This window comes from Dipodomys ordii, unplaced genomic scaffold, assembly GCF_000151885.1.
Source record: "Dipodomys ordii isolate 6190 unplaced genomic scaffold, Dord_2.0 Scaffold23, whole genome shotgun sequence".
NCBI lineage: Eukaryota > Metazoa > Chordata > Mammalia > Rodentia > Heteromyidae > Dipodomys > Dipodomys ordii.
The window spans coordinates 8462255-8477251 of record NW_012267239.1 but is presented as its reverse complement, the minus strand read 5'-3'; the positions used below and the strand labels follow the sequence as shown (position 1 = coordinate 8477251).

General features: G+C 49.2%; 1 protein-coding gene across 1 annotated transcript; it reads left to right on the top strand.

Annotated features, from left to right (window-relative positions):
- Positions 1-2432: 2432 nt before the first annotated feature.
- On the top strand, positions 2433-14997 carry Prkab1 (protein kinase, AMP-activated, beta 1 non-catalytic subunit). Its single transcript, XM_013014511.1, has 7 exons — positions 2433-2791; positions 5597-5760; positions 7071-7164; positions 7445-7559; positions 9700-9833; positions 13441-13509; positions 13761-14997. The coding sequence occupies exons 1-7, from the start codon at positions 2633-2635 to the stop codon at positions 13836-13838; spliced, it is 813 nt and encodes a 270-aa protein (XP_012869965.1). The 5' UTR covers positions 2433-2632; the 3' UTR covers positions 13839-14997.

Below are 14997 nucleotides of genomic sequence, written 5' to 3'. Positions count from 1 at the left end.
AGTTGTCCAGAATCTATCATCTGCCTGTTATCCAGTTCGGCAAGGGCATTCAACATGTCTGATTATGTTGAATAAACTCAGAATGTCAGTCATCAGTTCCAGGAAACCCTTCTTTGCTCTGATCCCATTTCCTAGCCTGCCTCTAAGTCCCTTCTGGACTCCTGTGTGTACATGTTAGAATTAATGCATTAATTAGATTCTTGGAAAGAATCTCCCATATGCATATTTCTAGAAGAAATAAAAGAAGCAAAACTACCTATGAAGATAAAGGTTCATTTTTATATGGTGATAGAAAATGTCAGCTTCCCCCCAGGAGAATGTGTTAGTCATCTGTGTTCCGCATTTACTTAACACTGAGTTACCTGTTACATTGTAGGTATTAGATAAACATCCAGTGAATGATATGCATGATGTGGTCTAGCATATGTAATGTATTTTCGATGCACACATAAGCAAAACTGAACAAAACAATGCTAATGACCAAAAGGGAGGAAGATTACAATATTTTGGTATCATAAGGGTATGTACTTCTTACAGAAGCACTGGCCAAAGTGAAGCAGGGTAGACAGATAAGGACTAAATATATATATATGTATATGTGTATGTATGTATATATGTATATGTGTGTGTATATATATATATATATATATATGCACTTTTGCACTGGCCAAAGTGAAGCAGGACAGATGAGAAGATAAGGAAAAATATGTATACATTATACATATTTTTTAACAAATATCAACAGCCAGAATCAAAAGTTAACATCAGGAAGCAACTAAAGAGTCTGTCAAGCTTCCCTCCTACTACACCTCCTCTTTTTTTCCAGTCCTGGGGCTTGAACTCTGTGCCTGGGCACTGTCCATGGGCTCCTTTTGCTAAGGATAGCACTCTACCATTTGAGCCACATTCCAGCTTTTTCTGTGATTAATTGGAGATAAGAGTCTCAGAGACTTTCCTGCCTGGGCTGGCTTCTAACAATGATCCTCAGATCTCAGCTAGGATTACAGGTGTGACCCTCAGGTACTGGGCTTATCCTTCCTCTTTGATGTTAAGTTACAAGGATTAGCACACCTAAAAAGGACTACCTAAATCTTCCCTCTCCTTGGAAATGGCAAAAGCATGCCAACTTTGGGTAAAAGCGACAAGCATATCTGGAAACAGAAAACCCTAAAACTCACTTATTGTCCTTGTGCTTTGGTTAGAGCCCAGACACATCTCCATTTTTTAAAAATTTCATCAATTGCTTGGAGTTTATGAAAAGCAGTCTGTGAATCATTTTTTTTAGAATAATAAATAGCACTCTTCATAGCTGCCCAGAATCACAGTTTAAGATTTTGGAGTTGCTGTTTTCCCCCAGGTCAGAAAGACCAAAGGCAGTAGTTAACAGCATGGAGAGCAGGAAATATTTCTCTCATTTCCATTTCTCTGTACTTTAACCCTGTTATACTAAAATAAAAATCCTCGTTCACCTGTTCATCTCATGTGTGTGTGTGTGTGTGTGTGTATGAGAGAGAGAGAGAGAGAGAGACTGAGACGCTTTTCACGTGGGAATCTCAAGGACCTGTAAGTCTGTATGGAGCTGGGCTGCTATAGGAAGCCCCCATGCACTCCTGGGTGACAAAAAGCAAAGCGCAAACGCTCATACATCTTTGGGTTGAATTGCATGTCTAAAGTGATTCTGACATATCTTGAACTATAACCACCCACATGTGTGCTTGGTGTGCTTTAAAACACACACAAGTTAACTCCCGCGTTTAAAGTAAAATCTCCAGGTTCCTGCACGTTACCTGAATTCTCCACCAATGCTCAGACTTGGGGATTCCACAGGTCCTGGAGTAGGGTTGCATTTAAACAATGCATGGCAGGGTGGGTTTTTTCGTGGGTTCTTGTCTTTTAATGTGCTTTTTCCTTTTAATTTTTGTGGTTTACTTTTTGTTTAGGTGGCACTGAGGACTGGAACCCAGGGCCTCACGCGTGCTGGACAGGCGCTCTACCACCAGGCCGCCTTCCCAGCCCCACGACGGGGTTCCAAGGGGCCGTGCTGTCGACTTGCACCCGGCACTAAGATGTCTCAGGCTGTACCTGCACCGTCAGCGGGAGGCCGGTGGGCTGCGCTGACGTCATCACGTCGTCACCGCTCCCGGGTCCAGCGCGGGAAAAGCTGTCAAGATGGCCGGCGCGCGCGAGCGCCTCCTGCCGCTCAAGGCGCTCAAGGAACTTGGTCTTGGGCGCGGCCCCACTTGAACCGACTGCGACGGCGCCAACACCCAGACCAGACCGGAAACGGAAGTGACGGAAAGTGAGGGGGTGCCGCGGCTGCCCCTCCGCTTCCTCCTCCGCTTCAGCTCCTCTCCCTACTCCTTCCCCCTCCCCCCGCCCCGCCCCGCCCCTCTCCTCCGCTGGAGTCGCCGGAAGCGGAAGTTACCGAGGGGGTGGGGCGTGCCGGGAAAGTGTCAGGTTACCTTCCCGCTGCTTGAGTCCGAGCCGCGACCGCCTGGAGCAGGTAAAGTCGCCGCCGAAAGCGGCCTGCACCGGAGGGGCGTGGTACCCCGGACTTCCTCACGACCCCCCCCCTTGCCGGTGTCCGTTCCCCCCGCCCCCTGCCCGGTGTCCCCGCCGACAGACCCCCGCCATGGGCAACACGAGCAGCGAGCGCGCGGCGCTGGAGCGCCAGGGCGGGCACAAGGCGCACCGCCGGGACAGCTCGGGGGGCGCCAAGGACGGGGACCGGCCCAAGATCCTGATGGACAGCCCCGAGGACGCCGACCTCTTCCACTCGGAGGAGATCAAGGTTCGAGGGCCGGCGGGGGAGGAGGACCGGGGGAGGGGGGGGTGCGGGACCCGTGCAGCAGATTCCCGCCACATCCCCTCCGACGGCCATCCCCATCCCAGCCAGCCCCGCGAGCGACACCCCCCGCCCCCCGGCTCCCCGCTCCCCTCCCGCCACCGGGGAACCCGAGTCTGGATTACCGATGGTGAGCGTGTCACCCAGAGGGAGCTGGAGCGCATCATTAAGGAGAAAGGCAGTTCTGGGACCGAATTCCGAATGCTTAATTAATGATCAAGAGTCGCGCTAGCGGTAATTGAGCACCAGTGCCTTCGCCTTTCTCCTGGGCGTAATTAATTCCACAGCTTGGAGACAGTCTTCCCTCGGCTTGGTGCAGGCTGGCGTGTCTGCCTTTGTTTTTGTTTTTTAAAAAAGGGACCGTCCGTTCTGGAGTCCAAGTCAAAGTCGCTGTGAATAGTTTGGACAGCACAAGGGATCGGGGGTGCCTCCTTCTGATACTTTGGGTGCCTTCCCCCTTCCCCCCCCCGCATTTTTAGAGCACATCAGGGAAAAGTTAATGCTACTTGTGAAGGCCTGTTGGTGTCAAGTCTGAAGGAAACAGCAAACAGCCACTCGGCTCCTCTTGTGTTAGTTAAAACAGGACTTAGCTTTTTCTGTAGACCAAAGCACATTATTTTCTACGAGTGGAGATCGGACTTCCCCATACACTCTGCTTTGTGAAACAGGAAGATGACTCCAGCTTTACCCACATTTACTCACCTTGTTTTTTGCATATGTGTGTTTCCAGTTACAGGGCTCCTTATTCCAACAGGTGAAGAACTAAGTCCCTGAACCTCACTCTCTCCCTTAGCTTTCTCACCCCAAACTAGAGCACAGCTTGAGCCACTCTTCCACTTCCAGCATTTTGCTGGTTAATTAGAGATGACTTGTTTGCCCAGGCTGGCTTCCAACTCAATCCTCAGATCTCAGCTAGGGTTCCAGTTCTGAGCCACTGGCACCCAGCAAAGAGCTAAGTCCTTAAAGGAATAAAGCAAGTTTAGGAGGAATGAAAGTATCTTCCCACCCCACCTCCCACCCCCAGTCTGTTACTATTCAATTACATGTTAATCATCATTGTCAAGATGGGCTAATTCCCTCACAACTCATTTCACCTTTACTCATACTTTTTTCCCCTTTGATATTAGACTAGGTGATTATAGTCTCACATTCTCACTTGTGTCTTGGTTGTAACTTTAGAGACTGCTTTTTACTTGGCCTTACAGCCAGTGATGTGAATTTGTTTTCTGAGCTCCTTCCATTCCTAGAGTGTGCCATGAACTTTGGAATCAGGCCTCCCCAATGATTTGACAGGCCTTCCCTCCCCTAAGTACTTTTGGCCCCAACACTGTTAAATAAAACACCATAAAAATGGGAATTACTTTCTTCAAGAAGTATACGTTGTTGCTATTACAAAACTCCTACAGGTTTGGGGGTAAAGGGAAAGAAGGAGGGACATTGTTTCCCCCCCCCCAAAAAATATACCTGACTTATGATGGTCACCCCTCTGTACAATATTTTAATAACAACAATGTTATATATATATTTTCAAAATTACAAGAAATATTTAACATACAGAGGATCTGTGGAGATTAAATGTGAGTAACATCCATTCTCAATTCACCCAAAGTTACTGAGATGACATAATACACACACACACACACATACTGGGTTGAATGCCTAGATAGCAAACCCCTCAGTTCTTTTGACTATCCCACTTCACCATTGTTACCACACCCACCTAAAGCAACTCCAGGCTGTTATTCTTTATAATCTGTGGACCTTGTTAGAACTCTAGGAATGCAGGCATCTTTTAGATAAGTTCTGCTCAGTGTTTGAGAGGAAGGTACCAGAAGCCTGCTGCACCCCTTTAAGGGTTCTCTCAGCTTTAGAATTCCAGCTGTTAAAATATTCTACTTCTTACTAAGAAAGATATGAGAGATCCACAACCAAATAAGTTTCACCTAGACAGGATTAAATGTGGTCCTGTGTCATGCTGGAATACACGTTTGGTACAGACAGTCTTGTTTGTCCTCGGTGCCCAGGCAGCACTCAGAATAGTATTCTTCCACACAGTATGGACTTGCCAGTCGTCAAGTTGACAGCTCTGGAATTGTCCCTCATAACTGTTAATGTACTCTTTGAGTTTTTTGTGTGTGTTGATAGGACTTGAACTCGGGACCTTATACTCTTACTAGTCTTGGGTTCACTGTAGTCTTCTTCCAAGCAAGTTTTTTTGGTTTCCTTCAGAATTTATGAAGCCCTCTTTTCTTTCTTTCTTTCTTTCTTTCCTTGTTTCTGTCTGTCTTTTTTTTTTTGTCAGTCCTGGGGCTTGAACTTAGGGCCCGGGCACTGTCCTTGAGCTTCTTTTGCTCAAGGCTAGCACTTTACCACTTAAGCCACAGTGCCACTTCCGGCTTTTTCTGTTTATATGGTACTGAGGAATTGAACCCAGGGCTTCACGCATGCTAGGCAAACACTCTGTCACTAAGCCACATTCCCCATAGCCCTCTTTTATCACCACAATAAGAGCTAATAATCATTAAATACTCACTATGTATCAACAATGCTTCAGATCATTTCACAGAAACTCAGTCCTTGCAGAAACCTTATGAAGTAGTTATTTTTATTACCCCACATTGTAGTATGGGAAACAAAACCAGTAAGGGCGGGCCGCCTCTTTAGAATGAACTGTCAATATTAGTTTAGTAGTCAGTTGTAGGGTGCTTACTTATGGCTTCCTGTTTCTGAGTAAACTGCTCTTGTTTCTAGGCTCCAGAGAAGGAGGAGTTCCTGGCCTGGCAGCATGATCTTGAAGTGAATGATAAGGCTCCCACCCAGGCTCGGCCAACTGTATTTCGATGGACGGGTGGTGGAAAGGAAGTTTACTTATCTGGGTCCTTCAATAACTGGAGTAAACTTCCCCTCACAAGAAGGTAATTGCATGGGGAGTGCTCACATATTTATATTTGCCTAAACCCTTAGAGAGTTCTTCTTTCTAAAAGATCTCTGCAGGTGAATAGAAACAAAGCATGCTTTTGGACAAGAGATGCTGAAATAATTTTGCTTAATAAGTGAAGAGATTCAAATCTCACGCCTGAGAAACTTCTGGGTTTAAAGCACACTTTTTTTTTTTTTAAGACAGAAACAACATGTCTCAGTGGAAAGTATTTGTGGGTCATGGATATCTCCCAGTTCAGGTCCTTAGGTAGATGTTTCTCCTGAGAAAGAGAATATTCCCAGGGCACTAGAGAGGGCACTGAGCTAAGAATCTTAAGACTGCCTACACACTCATTTTGCAGCTGAGCCTCAGTTTTCCCATCTGTTAAAAAGAGACTATCGGGGCTGGGAAGGTAGCTCAGTGGTAGAGTGCTTGCCTAGCGTGCATGAAGCCCTGGGTCCGATTCCTCAGTACCACATAACCAGAAAAAGCTGGAAGTGGCGCTCTGGCTTAAGTGGTAGAGCGCCAGCCTTGAGCACAGAGAGGCTCAGGGTCAGTGCCCAGGCCCTGAGTCCAAGCTCCAGGACTGACAAAAAAAAAAAGACAAGAGAGACTATTGAGGTTCGTTCTAATTTGTGCATCACTTCTATTCTGGAGATACTTGCTGTGTAGGTATCATTAGCAGGGTTGGAGTAAGACGTTTTATGAAGAATGCTGACAGGAATTCATGTCTCAAATTGTCCAGGAGAAAATGCCTTCACCAGTTAAGTATCTTGATGAAGCAAGAGACAGGGCCTGCATGTCGGGCTGCCTGCGTCCCCAGCAGTAACACCGGAGAAGGAAGAAGCCAGTTGGCATAGTACTCAAAGTCAGTTCAAGTCAGAAGAACAAAACAACCAGATGAAAGCAGTTCCCGGAATAGTGGCACAAGTTTCTTTAGAGATAGTTTGTGCCTCCCGTTACACAGATCCCTGCCTCCGCCCAAAGTAAACTGACAAAAGGGGAAAACTAGGCAGCTGGTGTTTGTCTTGTATTGTTCTCCTTGGCACCCACGACTGCTAAGTGATATTTTGCATGCAGACTTGAAAAGCACCGATGCCCGTGTGGTGACCTTTCCATGTGAGGAGTGTCGATTCTTCATATTTAAATTGAGTTTTCCAGAAAACTCATGCACTTTGGTTTCCTTAAGTAGCTTTTCTGGGTTGAGATCATTCTCCCGGATTGTGTTTTGTTTTTCCCTGACTGGTTAGAGCTGCGCAGACAAGATCACCCAAAAGACATGTTCTCCTTCCTTTCTCCTTGCAGCCACAACAACTTTGTAGCCATCCTGGACCTGCCAGAAGGAGAGCATCAGTACAAGTTCTTCGTGGATGGCCAGTGGACACATGACCCTTCCGAGGTACTCTGCCTCTCGCCCTTAGTCCTCCATGTACCTGCAGAGTTCATGTCAATCATCTGGCCTTCCCTTGTGGCTTGTCGCCCTGCTGGTACAAATCCCCATGTGTGGCTGGGTGAGGTAGTGCCAGTTGTCAGATCACTGGCATAACTCCACCAGAACAAAGTAGGATAGCTACCAGGACCAGGAGGTGACACGTTCTAGCCAGGAATTCCATGTCCTCTAAAGAATGCTCTCCCTAGACCTTCCATGTTATGATTTCTGCCTGTCTGTCTTTTCCCAGCCGATAGTAACCAGCCAGCTTGGCACAGTTAACAACATCATTCAAGTGAAGAAAACTGACTTTGAAGTGTTTGATGCTTTAATGGTGGATTCCCAAAAGTGCTCCGATGTGTCTGGTATGAACACAGTTCATTTTATCGCCATGTGTGCAGGCGGGGGCTGCGCAGTCCAGCAGTGCTCTCATTCTCTTGCCTCTTGCTTTTGAGCAAAAGCTGCCCAATAAGGTGGACACTGGTGTCTCCTCGAGGGGCTACAACATTGATTCCTGTGCCATCCTTGTCTTCTTCAGTACTCGGTAGTTCTGCTTGGCCATGGGGATAGAACCAGAGCTTGTCAAGCCAGAGTCAGGGCCAAAAAGGGCCCTCGAGGGCTCCGTTGGATTGGTATGAACCAGCGTGGGGGAAGCTGCCAGCTTGCTTCCCACTCATGCCTGAAGAACTGGAGGCAGGGCGGGGTAAACAGACACCTCAGTGACCTTGGCCAGCACTCGTGTCCCCTTAGGACCTTGTCACATTCCCTGACAAGGAGAGAAGGCAGCTGGCCATAAGCAGCGGGCTACACAGCACACCCTTCCTTTCTGCTAGCAAACTTGCCCATGAGTCCTTCCTCTTGTCAGGTCTGGTTGTTGATGCCCAGGATTCTTCTGATCACAGAAGCTTCCATTAATTGCCCGCCCCTGCTTCCCCCACCCCCAACCAAAGCCAGCAGATGAAATGTGTACAGTGCAGTGGACAGGACATGTAATCTGGAGTGCCAGCTGTCTGTCTGCTCTTGCTGGCCTCAGCAGCATTTAAGCAGTTCCTGGCCCCATGGGATGTCTAGCAGTGTAACGACATGGCTTCTGCTGAGTTTCCAGGTTGATTTTTTTCCTTCCTCACCTGGCTGGGCTGGAGGTTCCACCACCAGGGTTCTTTAGCTATTCTGAAATCACAATGGTGAACTGACAGGCTTGCTGTGACATCAGATCAGGTTGTTCAGTGGGACTTAGAAACCCCTAAGTAGTTTTCTTCTTCTGGGATGGCTAACTCTCCTTTAGAAATACCCTAAGGTAAGGGAACAGGAAAAACTACCCACGTTAGCCGCCTCTGGTGGATAAATGTGTTTATTTGTTGAATACCAGAACTTTTAGTTAGGTTTCTGCAGTACAGGAGAGAAAGTGAGCCTCTCACCGTTTGCTGATAATCCAACTTCAAGCTCTCCACTTCTCCAGCTTTCTTACAGTATCACCTGTTTACCCTTCATGGCTGTCTTCTGCCTTTAAGGCTTTTCTCAGTCCCCTGCTGCCATGTGGTTGAGTCCTCTGAAGGGAGTCTGCCCTTAGAGAATGGCACCAAGGGACTTGCCAGAGCTCGAGCCTGTCAGATGTGTTGGGGACTAGTGTGGGGACCAGGTGACCGGAGTTTGGATAGTGGCTCAGTACCTTCCGCAGCTCAGACATTGGCTGCTTCTGACATCAAGCACTGTGCTTCCAGACGCTTCCTAATATATCTCTTTGATCAAGGGACTCACGGAACCTGAGGGTGATGGAGTCCAACAAGTAGGTTTTTAACTTTTTGAAAAAATAACATTGGATGCCTTGTATAACCCGTTTCAGGCTGGCTGGTCATGTTCACAGGACGCTTGTGCTCAGCCACTTAATACTCACAGGAAGGCTTGAGCTCCTGTGTGGTTTTGGCCAGCTCAGCCTGCAGTGAGAAGGAAGCCTTGTTCTGCTGACACGTGAGGTTGGCTGATTGAGACCGGCCTGCTTGTTAGCCTGACCCATATTCCCTGGCTTTGCTGCAACTCCTGTCTTCCACCAGCACATCTGAGTTCAGCGCTGATTTTTATCCATGTACCCACGTTCCAAAAGGGCTTTCTCGGCGCTCTGCCCCGTTCCTTTGAAGCCTACATCTTTCTTTCTTTCTTTCTTTCTTTTTTTTTTTTTGTGACCAGAACTGGGGCCTCACTCTCTCAGCTTTTTCACTCAAGTCTCTGGTGCTCTACCACTTGAGCCACACCTCCACTTTTGGCTTCTTGCTGATTAATTGGAGACACAAACTCTCACAATCTTTTCTGCCAAAGCTGACTTCAAACTATGATCCTCGGATCATAGTTGCTAGGATTATAGGCATGAGTCACAGGCGCCTGGCTCAGTACTCTATATGTCTTTTAAGAGACTATAAATCTGTATTGATGGAACAAGAGACCAAAGCTAGAGGAGAGACTACTCCTGAAGCTCATAATTTTCAGAATGTTGTCGCCATCTCCCAACAGAGCTGTCCAGTTCTCCCCCGGGACCCTACCACCAGGAGCCCTATGTCTCCAAACCGGAAGAGCGATTTAAGGCTCCGCCCATCCTCCCTCCACACCTGCTACAGGTCATCCTGAACAAGGACACAGGGATTTCGGTGAGTGCTGGCATCCGTCCAGACCTTCCTCCACAGTCCTGTCCACCTGCCCAGTCGCTAGTGGACAAGCGCAGTGTCCCCCATAGAAGTCCTCAATATGCATGTGCTGTCTCCCCTCCCACAAAGCAGTTCTGAGCTTTCCCTCCCGCCCTGCCCCATTCCGTCATGATTCATGACCACCCCGTAAACCTTAGCCAGCCCCGAATTCCTCAATTCTTCCTCAGGCCCCCACATGTTAGACCCTAGTTTTAATCACTTTAAGTTGCTTTAGAAACATCAGTCAGTACTTGTCAATCAAGATTTGAAGTATTGCTCACACTCGTCCTCCAGGAAACTGGCTTTGCATCTAAGAAAGGAGTGTAGCCTGGATCCCGGACGTAGCCAGCTGTTCCTTGTGGCTCCTTTTCTGCTCTGTTTACCCTGAACTGTTCCTCCTGCCTGCTTCTGGAATTAAGAGTTGGTCCCAGTCATCACCTAAAAGGCACATGTGTACGAGGAACTGTCATCGTCCATTCCTGCCGCTACAGTAGAATGCTGGAGACTGGAGCACTTAGACCAGAATATATTTAGTGTGTGGGTCTGCAGGCGGCACGTCTGAAACCTATCCCCAGCACGTGGCGGGGGGCCTCCATGCTGAATTATCCCACAGGAGGAGGAGGAGGAAAGGCTAGAGAGCTGAATTCGCTTTAGTAACGATCCACTCTTGAAATGGCCGGTCCTCTCCTGACTGTCCACACTCCATGCGCATGACCTGCTTCCCTCTCACTATCCCCCTCTACCTGTCATCGCTCACGGGGGGGGGGGGGGGGTGGGCACACTTCCAACACATGGACTTGGGAGTACACATTCAAACAATAGAAGCTAATGTAACTGCCACCAAAGAGCCTCCCAGAGCTGGCGGCCCGTGCCAGGACGAGCCGCATGTCCATGTGCAGCTGTGCCTACCACACTCTGCAGAGCCCTCAGGCAGAGGCTGGGCATTTGCTATCCGATCCAGGTTCCCCTCTCTGCCAAGAGTGCCCCGAGCACGTGGGCGGCAGCGGAGTTGGCCATTCTGTGAGCCAAAAAAAGAGGGCAGAAGGTAAGGACCAGCGTGGCTCAGAACCCCCAGGGCCAGGAGGCTTCCAGGCAGGTGGAGAACTGCAAAGACATTTAACATCTGTCTTAAAAGCACTTGAATGGGGCTGCTTCCCATCCCTCCTTCCTCCCCCACCCCAGCCAGTCCCGGGGCTTGAACTCCGCCTGGGCTCTATCCCTGAGCTGCTTTTGCACTCTACAACTTGAGCCACAGTTCCACTACTGGCTTTCTTGCATAGTTTAAAGGACATTAGAATCTCTTGGACTTTCCTGCTTGGGCTGGCTTCTCAAACCACAATCCTTAGATCTTAGCCTTCTGAAAAGCTAGAATTACAGGCATGAGCCACTCACGTGTTTCCCTGTCCTTTTACAAAACATTTTTAAGTTAGAAATTCAAGCCGAGGTAGAGACACACACTGTGGTCCCAGCCACTTGGGAGGAAAGGTTGGAAGGTCAGAGTTTTTGGCTTGCCTGGATAAAAACAACAGAAGATAAGGTCTATGGGGTAGCTCAAGAGGTAGTCTAGGTGTTTCTCGTGGGTTCTTACTGAAGCCTCACAACTTCCCTGTGACGTAGACACTGTAGTGGCCTATACTTGATGGAAGAGAAGTAGAGCATCATCTTGCTAACACTTAAAACACTAGAGCATGACGTCAGCATGCTGTACAGCCGCTCCTCCATGCATGCTCCCAGGCCAGCCTGTGGCAACCACCATTCTACTTCCTCCTGCCACAGCTCAGCGCTTTCAGAGTCTCAATAATAAGATGATGCAGTTTTGTCTTTCTGTGCCTGGCTTACTTATATTAAGTCCTCTGAATTTACCCATGTTGTTACAAATGACAGGATTTCTTAAGGCTAGTAGGGTTTTTGGTTGTTGTTTTGCTGGTACTGAGGTTTGAACTCAGGACCTAGTCCTTTCTCAGCTTGCTTCCTATATCTGGCATTCTACTACTTGAGCCATGCCCCCAGCTTGGCCTTTTTGCCAGTTAATTTGAGATGGAATCTTAGACTTTTCAGCCTGGGCTGGCTTCAAACTGCAGTCCACCCCTCAGTCTCTCAAGTAGCTAGAATTATAAGCGTGAGCAGCTGGCACCTGGCTCCATTGTGTGTAGATTTGTTTTTAATCCATCCGTCAGCAGACTCTCAGGTTGTTTATTCCCTGTCTTTGCTGGTGTACATAGTGTTGTGGTAAACACAAGAAAGTCAGATGTTCCTTCCTCCAGACACACAACTAGCTTATGTTTTGAAGAACTTAATACTATTTTCCATCAGCCATACCAGTCTACACACCAAGCTTGTACACAGTGTATGTTAAGTTTTAACCACAAAATGTGATGTGTGTGAAGTGATGCATGTTAATGGCTTGGGGTAGCCATTCCACAGTATCCACATGTCATTTTTAAAAATTAATTCTTTTCAGCCCTTCTGGGCGGAGGCAGGAGGGGGGGGGGAGTACGGGGGTCACACAGTAAGCTCCAGCATTCAGAGGAGCAGGTGGGGCCATCACTTCACACAGCCTCTGGTCAGACCCACTGAGCCCTGGGAGCCTTTGCCATCCCAAGCCCAGAGTGAGGTCAAGTGTGTAGCCTGAAAACTCTGGCTGATCCTCATCTGGCCGAGCTGAAACCAGGACCTGGCTTTCTCTGTACCCGCCTACCTTTCTGAGAGAGCCAGCACACATGGCTTTTGTGGGACTGCAGACTCTTCTGTCCCATACATGCCTGAACTTGAACCCCCCGGCAGAGTTCCCCAGGCTTTGCGGCCTAGGCCAGAGCCTCTCAAGATAACCAGGCCTGTTTATAAAAACGCACCATCTTCATCCGGGAGGATGTGGTCACACCTCAGCAGGGAACCACACCATCCACTGCGGGGGGGGGGGGGGGGCAGGATGCCCCAGGCTTGTGAGATCATGAGGCACTTCAGGATTGGGGTATCCCTAGCGTTGAAGGTTTCCCTTCTCTTAAAGCAAGCACAAAATATACCACCCACTGGTTACCTGGTTTGTTGTTGTTGTTTTAATTTGAATTAGCATTTATAAAAGGGGAGAGTGTCCAGTGAAAACGAGTCTTAATTTGAGGCTTCTGTTAAAAGACCAGGAGAGTCTAGCAGGTCTAAGCTCCAGTCCTGTGTGAACTCCTGCAGGGTGGCACCATCTCCCACCCTTAGTCATTGTGCCCTGAGTGCCTGGCGTGAGTCTCAGAGACCTGAGTTTGAAATCCAGCCACTCGTGAGTGCTGTATGTAGATCGGATCTTCTTGGGTTCTCTCAAAGTACTTGCAACCAATGTCTGTCTTCTTCCTGCCCCTTCTATGAGAACACATCCATGGCCCATGCTTGGCAGGTGGGGTAAAAACCTGGCCAGAAACCACACCCCAGTGCACCCAGCGGCCTCATCTGTCCCCTTGGCCTGACCTTGGAAGGGAGGGTGGCGGGAGAGCCCACCTCCTCGGCATTCATACCTGGGGCTGGAAGCGGGGAGAAGCAGCTTGCTTTCCATGTCCTCCATGTTCACATCTTCGTCTCTCCGCAGTGTGACCCGGCACTGCTCCCGGAGCCCAATCACGTCATGCTGAACCACCTCTACGCGCTGTCCATCAAGGTAACGGCCTCACCGAGCACCCTTAGCGGTGCTCCAGGACCCCCAGCAGCAGTCCTGTCTGGACCTGCTGGGTTTAGGGGCAGCTTCTAGGGTCTGAGGCCAACTTTGGCTCAGGTTCTTGGGGATTGAGGGGCGGGGGGCAGTGAACAGGAATTGATATCTTTCTTAAATTCCATGAAGAGTCTCCAGCACTTTGAAGTCTGAGCCCCTAACCTAGCCCTGCTCCCCGTCATTTCTACCCTCTTCCTCAGGACGGAGTGATGGTGCTCAGCGCGACCCACCGGTACAAGAAGAAGTATGTCACCACCCTGCTCTACAAGCCCATATGAGGGCCCGGAGCCGCATGGGCCCGGGACGGCCGCCCCCAGCGCCCTGCGTGCATGCTTGCCACTAGAGGAATGGACTGAGTCTCACATTTCACGTTTCCTAAGATGCTTCACCCCCGCCCTCGTCCTGCTCGAAGGTCTGTCCAGGCCCTGGGGCTCCGGACAGCCTGGTCTGTACCCGTCCAAGAGGCAGAAGGGAAGGCAGAGGTGCTGCAAGCCTGGAGGCTCACCATCTCCAGGGGCGCACGCTTCCGAGCCCGCATCCTCCCCGGCTGTGGGGGACGTTCTTAAACCCCAGCTGAGGGCCAAGCCACCCTGCTAGTAAGACTCCAGGAAGCGGGGACAGAGGCCACCCGAAATGTCTCACCATCTGCGCGACTCTCAGGCCAGCGGGCCCATCTCTCCTGTGGCCTGTCCCCGCTGAGGCCTGGCTGTGGAGCCTGCCCCTCCAATCAAAGCAATAGATTTCCTCCCCTTCTCTACTTCAGCGAGGGCTAATTTCTATCGAAATTAATAGCTGTCTGATTTCCAGGTGAAGTCTTGCAATAGTTTCCTACACTGTATGCACTCAGTACTTTTCTGACCACAGGTGGCTGGCTCTCCAGCCTTCCAGCAATAAGTCACCACAACTAGAACACTCGCCCTGTGACTGTGTTCAGCAACGCATCGCCTGTTCTTAGATCAGGCTGCAAAACCCACTGCCGATTTCTCCATGGAGCTGGACGATCCTGAGGACTGCCACTGCTAGCTCCTTATTCCAGACTTAATGAAGTGACGCCCGGGCTGCATCACCCACCCTCCTGCAGGGGACCTGTACCCTAGAAATCAAAGAGGACCCCAGCAATGACGGCTGCCTGTTCAGAAGGGAACCTGCAGTCCTGCAGCAGCCTGCCTGACAGCCGCTGCACAGGTGTGCTGTGCACCAGCAGACGGACAGCTCACTTTCCAGAGGGCCACTGCATGCGTGTCCACCCACACTGCAGGTGTCAGACCTTTCATTCTTGCTGGGAGAGGCAGAAACAAGTTCGCTGGTGTCCAGTATTTATTTTGTAGACCTGAGTTTGGGTACTTTTTTTTTTCTTTTTTTGTTACTGTTTCAAAACACTCAATTGCTGTCACCTTGACATACAGGTTTCAATAAAGCTTTATAAAAATACCTGGA